Raw genomic sequence first — 14,538 nt, forward strand, 5'->3', positions numbered from 1 at the left:
TTCTTGTTTTTACTATTTCTAACTCGAAAATTCCTCAGTCACCTCCTCTTTGAAAATTAATTACAGCTCAGCAGTGATTTTTGTTTGTATTCATAATCTCAAAACTCTGGTTCAAAGAGGTGGAACGGTCTTTCGGAGGATCTGGGTGCAGAGTACTAAGCTATTCTTTATTCTTTTTGTAGGTACTATAGTGTTGCTGTTTTTTCAGAGTTCTTTGTATTTTTTAAAATCATGCTGTCCCCTTGGGGGTGTATTTAGACTTTCCTTTTTTCATTCTCCTCTCAGCAAACCTTTCCATTACATGACCTATCTCTTGGGAAGTTCCTTTGGGAAAGGTTTTGCATAATTTGTCTACCATCTGCTGCATTTTTTGCCTTCTCTTTCATACAGATATTGATGAAAGGTGTTAGCACTGGGGATGAGCTGGAGATCAGAATGAGTAATCTGTGTCTAATGGTTCTTAGGCATTGGTAAGAAAGTTCAACCACACAGTTAGCTGGGTTGCCTCCTGCATTTCCGCTCTGGAGTTGCTCCATCTGAATGTTCATGTGCATTTATTGCAGAAGAAGAATTGAGATGGAATATAGGTGTGTCAGCATTTGATAAGGGCAAGTGAAACTCTTGACAGAACTTACTGGCTTAAGCACCATTCTGTGCCAGAATGGTTTTGTTGATTTTGGACTTAAAGAGGTTTTCTGAAGCATTGCACCATGCTGTACCATTAAGATACAAAGCTGTCCTTGGAGTCAGGATCTTTCCATGGTGTTCCACTGAACAGTTAGATATATCCAAAATCAAATAGACTGAGATGGATGAACATAAAAATTTTTCATGTGCTATCCTAACTTGAAGTCTGTATAATGAGAAGCTCCTTAACATTTTTTTACAGATGGAAAACAAATTGCAGGAAGTATTGATAAGAAACTCCTGTTCTATAGAGAGAATTGAAGATGTGTGAAGTAATTCAGAGCTCCAGGAAAAAGGGTTTTATGGAATTAAACAGTTATAGCTGCATGGTGATTTATAAACCTTTTAACAGTCATGCATAAAACTAAAGTCTAGACATAGTCACTCAGGGACCATTGCAATGATTTCTTTTCATAGCTCTGTTGTGTGGTAGCAGTAGATAGAAAAGGAATGAAATCTATTATATTGCTACTGTGTATCAGTGATTCAGGCAAAGAAATAATATGAACAAAATGACAGGATGTGTATTAGGTGAGTAGTTTTATTGAAAGGTACATATTAGCACTTAAAATAATCTCTTATTACAGATTCAACCAACTCTGGAGACAACATGTACACTTTAATGAATGCAGTACCACCTGGACCCAACAGACCTAATGTAAATATGACTCTAGTTACATGCTTCTTTGAATTATGGAGCTTTTTTTTTTTTAATCCAAACACTATGTTTCCATCACATATCATTAATACTAAGTTTATCATTTTTATGGGTGACACTTCAGTTGCTTCCCATCACCATGTACCTTTCTATGTTTCACAAATGTCAATACATGCAACATAAAGATTGGAGCATATTCTACACAGAGAAGACGTTAGAAGCTCTGCATGTGGATTTTGGGGGATGTCTGTGATGCAATAGACTTTGGTGTGGTAGAACATCATCCTAGGAGCTGCCAATAAGCATTAGTTTTAACATGATTCAAACTTCTGTTCAAAGTATCTATCCTTGAAAAGGGAGGAGAAAATTGCAGAAGTATTATGTTGCCCTGCTCCTCTGTGAAAGAGGACAATATGAATGCCTCTGAGAGGAAACCAACTTCCTTGTTTGTCTAAATGGGATGTTAAGAATGAAACCTATTGATAACATTTCAATATTTGCCTAAGGAAGTAGTTAACTTCTGACTATTTAGCCTAAATTTCAGCAATTCTAGTGCTTACAAAAATCTGGATTCTCAGGTAGAACTTGAATCTTCCTTGATCTTTCTCTATGGCTTCAGTTTTATTGTATTTCTCTTGATTGCAACCACATTTCATTTAATCATGATCCATATTATGGGCCTTTTGGAGAAGAAAAGAAAAAGCCAGTAAGACCTAAAAATACAGTTATTTAGATATTTCTAAATCATAACGCAGTGTATTCTATTTTTTTCTATGATCTTAATGTCATTAAGTATTTGAAGAATAAAATTTAAGATTAATATCTAAAACTGGTCAGAAACTCCACAAAGGTAATGCAGAGCAGTCCAACTGCCAGTATAAAGGTGAGCCTTGAAAGCTGTTAATTAATTACTTACTTATTTCATTGAAGGGGATCATAAAAGTTTCCTGTAACCCCAATAAGAGTACAGCTAGGTCAGCACTAGCAGGTTTGAAAGTCATACCCAAGGTGTCAAAGTAAATAATAAATTATTCCTAAACTATATTCCAGCCTACAGAGAGGTGAGAGTTTCATGAAGGTAATATTGGAAAAAGTTAAACAATTATGTTTTCGCAGTCTTCACATGAAATACTTTAATTTGACTTGCGCATTCAGACATAGGACTGTGCATTTTTCCTTCACTTTTTTTGGGGTGGGGTTGTTTTTTTGTGGTGGTTTTTTTTTTTGGTTTTTGTTTTGGTTTTTGGGGTTTTTTTTGTTTGTTTGTTTTGTTGTTGTTGTTTCATTTTTGGTTTTTAATCCTGTCTTTTTATTAGATTATCTACAAAAAATTGTACAGTAATATCAGTTTTTAATGTCTGGTCATTTTATAGTTTCCAATGGGGCCAGGGTCAGATGGACCTATGAGTGGACTGGGTGGAATGGATTCACATCATATGAATGGATCATTAGGTAATGACAGTAAATATTACAAGCATTGTGAATTTTCTATGACTAGTGCCATTTTCTGTGACCAGTTCTCTGAGTTACGTCAAAGACTGTGTGTAAAAACCTTTTAAAACCTAAAAAAGCTGTATATACATTAGTGAGAAGTATTAGGATACTCTTTTAAGCAAATGAGTTGGCACCTCTGGAAGAAAATACTGTGTTTTATTTATATTAGAGAGTATAGCAGTTGATGAAAAGCAGTCTGAAAGCATACCATGACTGTAATTTAGACGTGAAGGCTTAAGAACTATTTTTATTTACCTCTGTTCCTCTTCGAAAATCTTGGGGAGGTGTCATTGCGAAATGCTGATGCAGTTTCTTACAAATTACCTGGAAGTAAGTTATTACATATTTTGATGTACGTGTTAAGCTGGTTTTATTCCAACAGTTAGATATCATCATTTGTTCCATACTTAGCCATATGTCTGTTAAGTTTATTACTCTGTACCCACTAGCAGCTTCAGACAGTTGCCAGTTTTAACACATCCAAAAGAACATGGGTTCTGGTCAGGGCGTGCAGAGGCAGGGGGAACAGTGTACTGCTTGGCTTTTGGCACTGTGATTTTGGAAGGACTTGTATCTAGGGGAGAAGCCTTGCACAACTCTGCAAAATATACACTGCTTTATCACCTGACTGTCCTAGCAAACTCTCTGCTCTTACTCTTTGCTGGAAGCCTGATAGATGTTTGAAAGAGATTTTAAGAAGCAAGCTACAGCTAAATAAATTGCACTTACGCCTTCCTCTTCCATGCTTGCAAGGTAAATAAATACTCTGATTTTATTTCTGCTCCTACCCTAACATGAGGCAAATAGCTCTGAATAGAGTTCTTGTGTTGTACTCTTCACTTCCATCTGCACCAAGGGGTGCCAGTCATGCAGGCAACAGGGTGGAACTTCAGGCTGTAAAGCTCTTTAGGTTCTCTTCTATCCCCCTGGTCCACCAGCAGTGTACTCTTGTGCCTCCGACAAGGGGCACCAGCAACACCCTGCTGAGCAGTGTTTTTCTTCATGGGAAGAAACCCAAGCAAGCTAAACACAGGTCAGGCAGGCAGAAGCCAAGCTCCTGGTGCTCCCTTTGCTGTTATCCCCAGAGAAAAGCTCTGTCACTTTCCCAGCACAGACATGGACCAACCTAAACTCCACATGGTTTAAGTCCATACTTCCACGGAGGGTGGAGATCAGTCACTCACAGCCCAAAAGCTGGAGGTTGTGAGACAGGAAATACAAACTGGTAGGACAAAGGGAGAAATCTGAAGAGGCTATGGAAGGTTGAGAAAAAAACAGCTATCAAACCTTATTTACCAGACACAGTCTGAACAATTAAAATTCAGCAGTATGCATCTGTCTCCTAATAGAATTATCTTTTTTCCTAGGAAAGCATGTCCCCAAAATTCCTAGATTACTTTGCATAAGGACACCTGGTGATTTTACAGCCTTTCTGTACCTATTACAATCCTAACATTGGTTGTTGCTTTAGCTAAAAATGATGCACGTTACATTCAAAGAAATAAAAAATTATGTAAAAGGTAATAGCATCTTTTTCTGTCACGTTTCTACAGCCTGAGAATTATTTTTGGCTAAAAGAAAATAAATTGAAACAGTTGTGGAAGGATTTTACAGGCATCTAAGCATTTGCTTAGTTATTTTCTCCAGGGAAAGAGATGAAGTGCTTACTCAAATTAATGATGACTGCTTTCTAGGGGTAACATCCTATATAAATTGGAACCTGAGTTCTTTAAGGAGAAGAGGGCTGGAAGGGATCCTCTACATTCACTCCATGCTGCAGTAGGCAGCTGTGTCTCATAATCAGATGGATAAATTGGTCAAGGTCCATCTTGAACTTCTCCAACTTCTTTGGCCATAACCTTTCTATGGTTATCTATTCATAGCTCTGATGTTTAGATAGAAACCTTTTCCTGATTTCCACCAAAATTTATCCTTTGGGCTGTGACAAGATAGCTCTTCACAACATTTATGTATCTGATGTATTTATATAGAGAAATCATATTCCTTCTCAGCCTTAATTTGCCTGGCTAAATATAGTAAGCTATTTCAGTCTTCTTCCACAGCTCCCATTTTCTTGATTGATTTCCCTGATACTCTTCTGGGTTTGTATTCAGTATTCTTGTAGAATACATCTTTCCTGAAAACAGGCGACCAGAATTGTTTACTGTCTGTTGATGCTAAAAATGCTTTTTTTTGATGCATTCATCCTAAAGTTTATTTCTTCTTTGCTTTACCAGAGTGAGAGCTACAGCATGTGAAAAAAATTCAATAGTCTTGCACTCATTATATTTAATTTTATTTTATTTCTGTTACTCTGGTCCTCAGGATCATCTGCTTTCTTCTGAAAGATACTGCCATCATCAGTGTTTGTAATGAATCAAAACCTGAAGTCATTCCAGTCAGTTTCAGCAGTAGGCTTCTGCTTCTGCAAGCAAAGACATTGATGAAACCCTCCTAGCTGACCTTAATGATAATAGTGGTCTTTTTTTGTTTGTTGTTTTTTTTTTTTTCCCAGGAACATCAGTTTTTACTAGTTAGTTGCCTCTTTTTTTGTGGTTGTTTTTTTTTTTTTAATACAGCTAATGTAACGTCTCCCTTGGTGGATAATACCACAAATAAATTGCATTACCTGTACCCTGGTTTCTAGAGTTGTGCTGGCTCTCTTATCCTGAAAGGATGCCACCCAAATAACAGATACAGATCGGAAGTGTTTTCTTATTCTTTTTTCAGTTTTTGGTATGTTCATAGAGAAAGGGCTAACATTGTTCAATACTGCCTGTAAACTTTTACTAAGAGAGACATTGGGAAGGAATTGAGATGAAGTATGATTGGTTATGTTTGTTAAGTATTGGTTATGTTTTTTAAGTATTGCTGTGACGCTATATATTTACTATGGAAAAAAAATCTTAAGATTACATTCAGCTTAAAACTAATTGAAAAAAAATGTCTGTTTTAATTTAAGGCTCAGGAGACATGGACAGTATTTCCAAAGTAAGTATCTAATCAAATATTGGGAATTTTTAGAATGTTTCATCTTAAACATATTTTCTTTGTTATAGTGGTTTTCGTTACGTATCTACATTTTCTGCTTGTCAGCTCTTTGGAAGCTATGCAGACAGCATCAGTATTAATTGAAAATTCAGTAACAACATAATAAATGGGGAATATAAGTAGATTTATTCCCTACTGCTTAATAATGTGTATTAATGAGTGTGATTAATTATGTCCAGTTCATAATCTGATTGATCATGTTATAATCTTCCATGCTGTTAAGCCCAATGTAGTTCTAATAATCAATTCTATTTAAATGTAAATTTGGGGAAATGTCATTAGGGTGTTACATTTATGCACTGCATGATTGCTTTTGTCACTTCTGTAAGGCAATCTTAATCATTAATATAAGTTCCTAAAAGCTAGAATAAGAAGTAGTTTCAGAAGTACTATTTTGATAGCATAACCATTGAATAGTTGGAAATGAATGTGAATTTAACTTGAAGGGGTTTTGCATCAACAAAAATAGTACTGTCCTTAAATGTGTCACATACTACTACATATGTGATCATTATTAATGTAGGAATTAATGAGCTTATTTGGTATTGATAAAGTGATCTTTTAATATCTACATAATACCTTTTAATAGCTGCATGCAGGATGTGTCCGGGGCCACTGCTGCTCCTGTGAGGGAGCGATCCTGTATTTTTGTACATTTTTTTATCTGTAACATTTTCAGGCTCTGCAAAATGATGGATTGAAATGACAGTGTTGCTTAGTTGTGCTGTGCTTAGATGTGCAGTGATGGATTCAATAAAAGCCTCCAATAAGTTTATAACCATACAGCATTTTTTAAATCAATACTGGTATCTTTTCTTCAGTAAGTTTATTGCAAACTGCAGCATTTTTTAAGGCAAAACCCCAAAACATTTCCATTAGCTTGCCACAGCGTTTTTTATAACAGCCTGTGTTCAACTCACTATTAAGTATCAGTCTATGTGCTAATACAAATATCAGGACCTCTGAAAACTTGGATCCAAATTTATCTGGAAGACTTGTAATTTGTTAACCTTAAAATTTAACTCATGGAAATCATGTTTGATGCATGCCTTTTTCAAATTACTAAAAGAAAAATCCCAGTGATGGGCATTGTTCACTAAAGTTAATATAGCTTGCAGAGTATGATGCTCAAGTCCAGGCACAGGGCATCACTGGAGTAAAATGTATATTAGAAGAGCAGATGATACATTCCCAAGAGATTAGGAAAATCAACCCAGTGTTGGTAGAATCAGTTTATCTCACAGATTTCAGAGCTGTTTTTTTCTAGAGAAGATTTTATTGTAATTGGCTGAACATCAAAACATTAAGATTTTATGAAGTAGATTAAGATGGGGGAAGTAAATGAGCTGAAATTATGCATATTAAATAAACATTAATAACTAGTGATACTTGAAGTGCCCATAGAATTTGTACAGGCATCAAAGACATTCTTGCTTTGGAGAAACCCAGCTAGTGCTATAAGGCTGGACCCCATACTGTCCATAAAAGCAGCCTAGAGGAGTTGCTACAGAAGTGTTTATGTCAGGAATTTGAACCTTTGGGGCTGGTGTGCTCCAGCAACTGCAGAATTTCAACGCTTTGCACTACGCAGAGCAAGATAAAAGAGGGGTAAATGCCCCAGGAATGAACAAAAATGTGGGAGCATCGCATAAAATAAATGTGACAAGGCCTTAGTGAGTTTTAAACTTTATATTCATAGATTTTAAGGTGAGAAGGGACTGAATCTCTATAGAATGACCCTTTGCATAATGCAGGCAACCAGACTTCCCTGAATTAATTCCTGCTTAAGGTACAGTAGCTGTGGTTGAACCAAAGCAGTATTTTCAACATTTTTCAAGCTGTGGATCCCAAAATATCTGCAGTACTAACTTCACTGAATAGCAAACTTAATTGTCTGATGTTATTCATCTAGTTAGGCTTTTACTTGTCTTTGATGGATGTGTTGCCCAGTGATTTCTGGAGATCTGGGGATCAGTTTGAGAGGCAGTGAACTGGGCTGAAGAAAACAAAAGGCTTGGGTCAGGGGTTTTGACCCAATGTTAGAAGCTGCATTTCATATGCTAATAAACAAGTTACGTTTGCATGTCACTTGTGTAATTAATTTTATATTTAACCTACAAGTGAAAATACACCAAGATGAACTCATACACATACTTGGCCATTCAGACTGAGAATGGTCATCTTCCCTCAGGGGAATATGGTGAAAGAGGAGCATGCAGAAGAAGTCATAACTGTCCTATCCCCTTTTCTATTCAGTGAGCACTCCAGTGTACATCTTTAAAGTGCCAGTATAGAGAGCCTTTGTAGTTCTAGGGGAAGTGCCAAGGAATGAAGGGGACTTTATCTTTCTTTAATGTTTCCAGTTTTTCATTCTAAGTTTGACCTATTGCAGGTTTAGTTATACTAAATGAAGACTGCGTGCAGGTATTTTCAAAGTTCAAAGTACCTCTTTGGTTTGTTTGTTGTTTTTTTTTTTTTTAAATCTTTTGTGCTAACAAATGTAGCATAGAGGATTATAATTGAGGTAACATAAGAAGGAGAGGACAAATTCACTTAGGATTCTTACAGCCATTATCATTTGGTCATTTTGATCAAGTTCACTACTTGGGAGTTACATTTTGTTAGCTTGCCCATTGACTGCACTAGGTTTGTGTTGAATTTATTATGATATACCAGATTTGCACTTGTATAAGTAAAATCTCAACAGCAATATTGCATTCCGTTTTCTGGATCAAAAGACAGAAGAACTGTGATAGACGTAAATGTTTCATGCTTACGTTCGTGACTTCACTCCCCAATTTCCCTGACTGCTCCTTTTCTATCACAAATCATCTGTAAGTAGGAATCTTAACAGTGATGGAAAGAGAATAGCCTGTGCTCCAGGCATGGTAGGGTACCGCCAATCAACTTTCTAAAAACACCTAATTGTAATGCCTACAATAATCGTATATTGGCTATTGATTCAGAATAATTTCTGTGGCAGTTACGTTGTTTCACCCTTTCATTAAATAACTGAATCCTGAAAGCAATTGCTGAACATTGCAAAGGTGGTTCTGCATTTCTGTAAAGAAGAAAAAAAAACAAAACCAAATGAAAAAAGGAATTTTATCCTCATGAGTCTGTATATTGTCATTATTTATTAGTATGTCAGTCACACCTAGAGACTGAAAATGTGCTTAAAACGCTGTTGTATTAAGCTGTGTGCAAGCAAATGGCAAAAGTGCAGCTCCTCCTGTGAAAGGGTTTGTGAGCCCAGTCCAGTGTCCAGCTGTTGCTCAGGAATCTTTTGTCTACAAGACTCTTGTTAACTCTTTTACCTACGAATGCTGTGCGCTAGCTGTGTTGAGAGGTTTACTACTTGTACACCACTTGTGAAGTACTTGTGAAACTGTATTTCAATAAACCGTGAACACTATGAGGAAAGACTCCAGCCACAGGCCTTTGCAAAGGTCTGTGTAGACCAGATCCATCTATAGGTCTGCCTTTAAGTACATACTTCTAAGTCATGTATGTCAAGGCACACACTCATAGACTTCACTGCATTTGGCCACATGATTTAATGTAGTAACAGAACTGGCTCATATCCTGATGCAGCTATTGTAACCTTCCCAATTTTAGAAGATGCTGGCTATAACTTGAAAGCAAGAATTGCAGGTAAATAATTCTTGCTTTAGGTCATTAGGAAGCATCAGTTTACAGGCTAAAATTAGTGACCAAATCATGCAGAACCCTCCAGAGGCTTATTTTTCATCTTTGAAAATCCCAGTGCATTACACGGTGCATTTTAGTGCACTATAGTATCATGTAAACTGTGTCTGACACGCTTGGTGAAGCTGGGAAATGGACTGCAATCTTCAACACTTAATCTGTATTTTAAAATCTTATTTAACAGAACTCTCCCAGTAATATGAGCATGAGTAATCAGCCTGGCACTCCCAGAGATGATGGTGAGATGGGTGGAAACTTCCTCAACCCTTTTCAGAGTGAGAGCGTAAGTATTTCTTTACCTGTTTTATTGTTTGTTTTGTTCTTTCCTTTTACTTTGTGAAACTTTAGCTCTGTAATTGTGTTTAAAAAAAGAAAAAATACAGCAATAACAAACAGTTTTGTAGTTATTTCTAAAGCACTAATTTGCCTCATGTTCTTATTAGGTTCTAAAATTACAGTATTTATAGATTTGGCAAAACATTGTGCAAAAGACTGCTAGAAGTTTAGCTGAAACTGGAAAATGTGGGAAGTGTAGATTTACTACAGAAATTTCCAGATTAAGAGATCAGTTATCACTGAAATATCTGTTAAAAAGTAATAATTATGCGTCACATATTCAGTAGTGCACAGTGGGTGTTTGTTAGGCAGTATCTAAGCAGCCTAAATACACATAGTCAACAGATCCTTACACCTGAGTGTTTTCAATGTGTGGCTGCCCAGCCTTCAACACGCAAACAATGTGTTTTGTAGGGAATGTCTTTTGGAACAGGATTTTCACTGAAGGATATGATCAGAGCATGGGTAGATCTCATGTTGCAAAGATGCAATGTCCTGTTACAGGCAGAAAAAGCAAAGGTTCCCTCTAGTGTTCATTCAGGCTTTTTGAAATGGAAAATGCTTGAGGCAGCAAAATGTGGTATAAATTACATTACAGAGCAAGCCCATTGTGTTTTCATACTCATGTGTCTGAAGCTGGGTTTCTAAATCCACATTTAGGTTCCTAAATAGGAGTGACCTGATTTTTCAGAAGTGCTGAGTGACTTCAACACTTCTATTATTATTGGAAATCACTGCTGCCCAAAGTGAGTGCAACTTCATTAACTGTGGAGTGGTGAACTTCAGCTCAGATATTGACAACTAAACTGTCCGATCACAAAACAGTTGAATTTCAAGGCAAATTTAATGGGAATCATATTGGGCATGGGGTGGGTTTGCTTTTTTAATCTAGTGAAGAGGCAGACTTTCTGCATGATAGCTGTTGATGTCTTCATTGCCAGGGCACATATTCACATGTTCTGATTGTGTGGAGTATTCAAGAAAAATGTTTTTTACAACTCAAAAAGGCTGATGTTTCTGCCAAAAACATCTGCCAAAAAAAAACGGTCAGCACAGAATCTCCATTAAATGTAATCCTTGACTCTCAATTTGGCATACTTTGCTTGTACTGAGGGCAGGCAGCCTGATCAGCAGGCAGGAGAGTTTAGCAAACTAAGGTCATGGAAAGAAGGACATCAGTTGTACTCAAAAGTAGATCAGTTTTGTCAGACACTTCCTGGATTCTGCGTGGACCTAGATGTTGTTTATCTACCTGGAAGAACCTGGGACTCAGTTTTCCCAAGGTTTACATGAGATGTATAAGTACAAGGCGGTCATTATACATGCCACGTACATTTAGGTATGGGTTCCTCTCTAACATGAGTCACATTGTAGTCCTTGGGAACTGTTTTGCTTTCTGCTTTGTATTTTATTACTTGGCTAGAGTAGGCATTATTATGAAGTCTTTCTCATGCAAATTTGCTGTTCACCAAGAGTTTTGGTTGGGGGTGGGGAACAGTGTGTGGCTAATAGTAAGTTGAAAATCACAGCTGTGTTTAGATATCTTTTGATTCCTTATCCAAAGTCATTACTTAGGTACTTTGGCTCAGTACAGGAAATTACTTAAACATAGGCTTTGCTTTAAGCATTTGAGCTGGTCTCTGTTGCTAAAGATAAGCATAGCAGGACATGATGGAAGTAGCCCTAAAGCAGTCAAAACGTCAGAGACATGACAAGGCATAAATAGACTTTACCTAAGTAGTCCATTACCGTACCCAAATAGTCCATTCTATATAGTTTACATGACTGGGAAGTCCTATCCAAGATGGTTTTTTTTTGTAATATGCTTGTTTAGAAATGGCCAGCTTGAAACTCTAGCTTTGGCAATATTTTTATTGCATATCTGTTCTTGCAAAGGCAAATTTATATTTCTGTTTCTTATATCAGTTTTCACAATGCTAATACTTCTTGCATTTGAACTTTTCCTTTACTTAGAAGATTTAAGCCAAATTAAGTGTTGCTGCAGTCCGCAGTTTTCAATTTAAAAACAAATTAGACATATAGATATGCACTTCTTCTAGGCATTGTGGTGTCCCATTGATTACTGCGATGAAGTACTGCTAACTTGAGGGAAACTATAGCTTGTATAAGGGCTGCAGTTCAATTTGTGTTACAGTAATAATATAATGTGGTGACGGAATTTTTGTTTCACATAAAGGAGAATGACCACTGATCCTTTGCCTCCAGTTTGCCTCCTAAAATTGGTAATACAGAATAATGCAGACCAAAAGCCTAGTTTAATTCCAGCCTTACATACCTTTACTCCTTTCTTCCCATAAAGTAATAAAAAGCTGTCCAAAATATTTATATGGTTCACCTAACCATAAATACAGCAGGTCTTCTTGACATAAGTTAAATCCCCCCAGTATCCAGCACTGACCAGGAAAATATGTGGAAAGCATCAGTGAGGTATTGGTTCATCACACTACCCAGGTAAGACCAAAACACTCTTCAAGAAAGTTGACTTTATCAGCAATAGCTGTACTTTCACATAATGAGAGAAGTATCACACAAGTTATAATACCACAAATTGAACTACAGCCTCAGGCTACAGGACAATTTTAGAAGGAAGTTCAAAGAACATGTTGACATGTGAACCCATTGCTGTGGTCCAGAACTGGGTTTAGTTACGGGGGGGGGGGGGGGGGGGGGGGCACGCCAGAAAAATGTTTGTTAAAATGTGGATTCCTCTTTTTCCAGTACTCCCCTAGCATGACAATGAGTGTGTGATCCGTTAACAAGTCTCGCCATGAAGACCACAGTGAGTTGGCCCTCTTCAGAGAGCTACTGCAGAAGAAAATTATTCGTCCCAGTGTACAGTTTAACAAAAGGATCTCAGACACAATCAGATCCACCTTTATTTTTTTTTCCTACCATCTCCCCCGTTTTGTCAAGAAAGTGGGTCCCAAACATGATTGAGATAACCATAAAGAGTGGCATTAAGAGAACTGCCCAAGATGGAACTGCAAACAATTATCTGTGTATGTACATGTGTGGGTTGATATATATGTATGTCTGTGTGATACAGAAATACACACATACATACATAGACCTGCAGGACATTATAAAATAATATGACATCTTAACTAGAAATGAGAAGTAGGGACTTTTATTCCTTTTTTTTTCCACGTTTACATTTTAATTATTAAAATTTGCTTTCCCTCTTTCCTCCTGAACTGTTTTATGTTGCATATGTCACTGCTTTATAAGTTATTTTTTATGGTGAACTCAAATGATAAATTCTTCTGATTTTGTTAATGTCTGCCATTATAGATAGGAATAAAATTGCTTATAAGAGCTTTCATTAACTTGTGTTTGATACCAGTCACCCTGTGAATTACAAATTGTACTGTCTTAAGAAATAGAAGAAAGCTCAACTTAAATTTTTTTTTGAGAAATTTAATAATTTTCACTTAGTTTGGGGATTTTTTTTATACTTTGCCTTTTAAAAAAGAAGCACTGAGGGTTATTTTTCTTCTTTAATTGAAGCCTAATATCTGCAATGTCTATTTTAAATGGAAGCCTGAATTTGAAACAAGATTCTCAGTTTATATAGAGTACTACAAGGTTACTGTAAGTGAGCTCCAATTGCTATAGAATCTAGTAATAAAACGTCAGGGCTTCTTCTGCCCTTGGTAATGAGTTTTGTATTTAGCATGATCTTCCATAGGGGTGATTGTGCAGTAGAGTCCTTATCACCAAAACCTTTTCTAACAATTATGTTTTCCCATTTTCACTGATTCTCAACCGATGGTAACAATCCTACTATAAACAGCATTTCCCAAGCCCATTCAGAAAATCAGGTCACCCTAGTATTCAGGTGTGTATTTTTCGTCACATCATTACCAGAAATAATTCCCTCAAAATTCTCAGTAAACAGCCTTTTTCTTCCCTTTTTTTTTTTTTTAATAGCCAAAATGATGCAGTAAGCTTTTTATGACTGGTGGCCTTGTGAGGGTCTCACTTTTGCCATGAACAGAAGAGAAAATATGGTGTGGTCCATTTTATAAGGATGTCGCCTGTGTCAGACATGACAGCTGAGGACAGAATGGAGAAAGGGCTTACAGTCTTAAAGGAAATGTTACTGAAAGCAATCCCATGTCTCTTCAGGCAAAGCTCTAAAACCAAGGTTATGGCACATGTAGTTCTTAATGACTTCCAGCTCCCGCAAGAAAACAAAAGTTTTCAGTTGTGTAGTGATCAAAAGGTTGATGAACAGCAATGAGGCCAGGAAGAGGCTGAATAAAAGTTCATGCCACAGACAGAAAACAAAGTCTCCTCCTTGCACTTTGCATATAGAAGAGCCACTTACATCGGAGGAGCAATTCTGAAATTTGCTATAGCTGTGAAGGCTTGCATGGACTTCTTTTTCATGAACTTACAATAAGGAAGGGAATGTAATGGACTCCTTGTGATAGCAGCTGCACACACTGGGGTGTGCAAGGAATACTACAATCTCCTAGCTCATTTTTATTTACATATATTATATATGTCTAATATGAATATAATATATATATAATATATGAAAATAAAAAGGTGTAACACTTGTTACTTTCTTAGATGAA

The 14,538-nt window shown here is 36.7% G+C and overlaps 2 protein-coding genes across 12 annotated transcripts in view; one reads left to right on the forward strand and one right to left on the reverse strand.

The window, feature by feature from the left end:
- Positions 1–14,538, forward strand: part of SSBP2 (single stranded DNA binding protein 2) — a 182,143-nt gene that overhangs the window by 156,506 nt on the left and 11,099 nt on the right. For 5 of the 11 annotated variants that reach the window (XM_061478735.1, XM_061478730.1, XM_061478733.1 and 2 more), the window contains 4 exons: positions 1,275–1,345; positions 2,719–2,797; positions 5,802–5,830; positions 9,783–9,881. In XM_061478735.1, the coding sequence (XP_061334719.1) occupies positions 1,275–1,345; positions 2,719–2,797; positions 5,802–5,830; positions 9,783–9,881 (278 nt within the window). Of the gene's footprint in view, positions 1–1,274; positions 1,346–2,718; positions 2,798–5,801; positions 5,831–9,782; positions 9,882–12,673; positions 13,282–14,538 lie in introns of those variants that run through there. The other 6 variants (XM_061478739.1, XM_061478732.1, XM_061478740.1 and 3 more) reach the window with 3 other exon arrangements.
- Positions 1–14,538, reverse strand: part of RASGRF2 (Ras protein specific guanine nucleotide releasing factor 2) — a 280,188-nt gene that overhangs the window by 27,786 nt on the left and 237,864 nt on the right. The window lies entirely within an intron of this gene.

Source organism: Pezoporus flaviventris, unplaced genomic scaffold (genome assembly GCF_033815535.1).
Source record: "Pezoporus flaviventris isolate CSIRO_AGI_PZ_B2104156 unplaced genomic scaffold, CSIRO_AGI_Pfla_v1 ptg000131l, whole genome shotgun sequence".
Taxonomy (NCBI): Eukaryota; Metazoa; Chordata; class Aves; order Psittaciformes; family Psittacidae; genus Pezoporus; species Pezoporus flaviventris.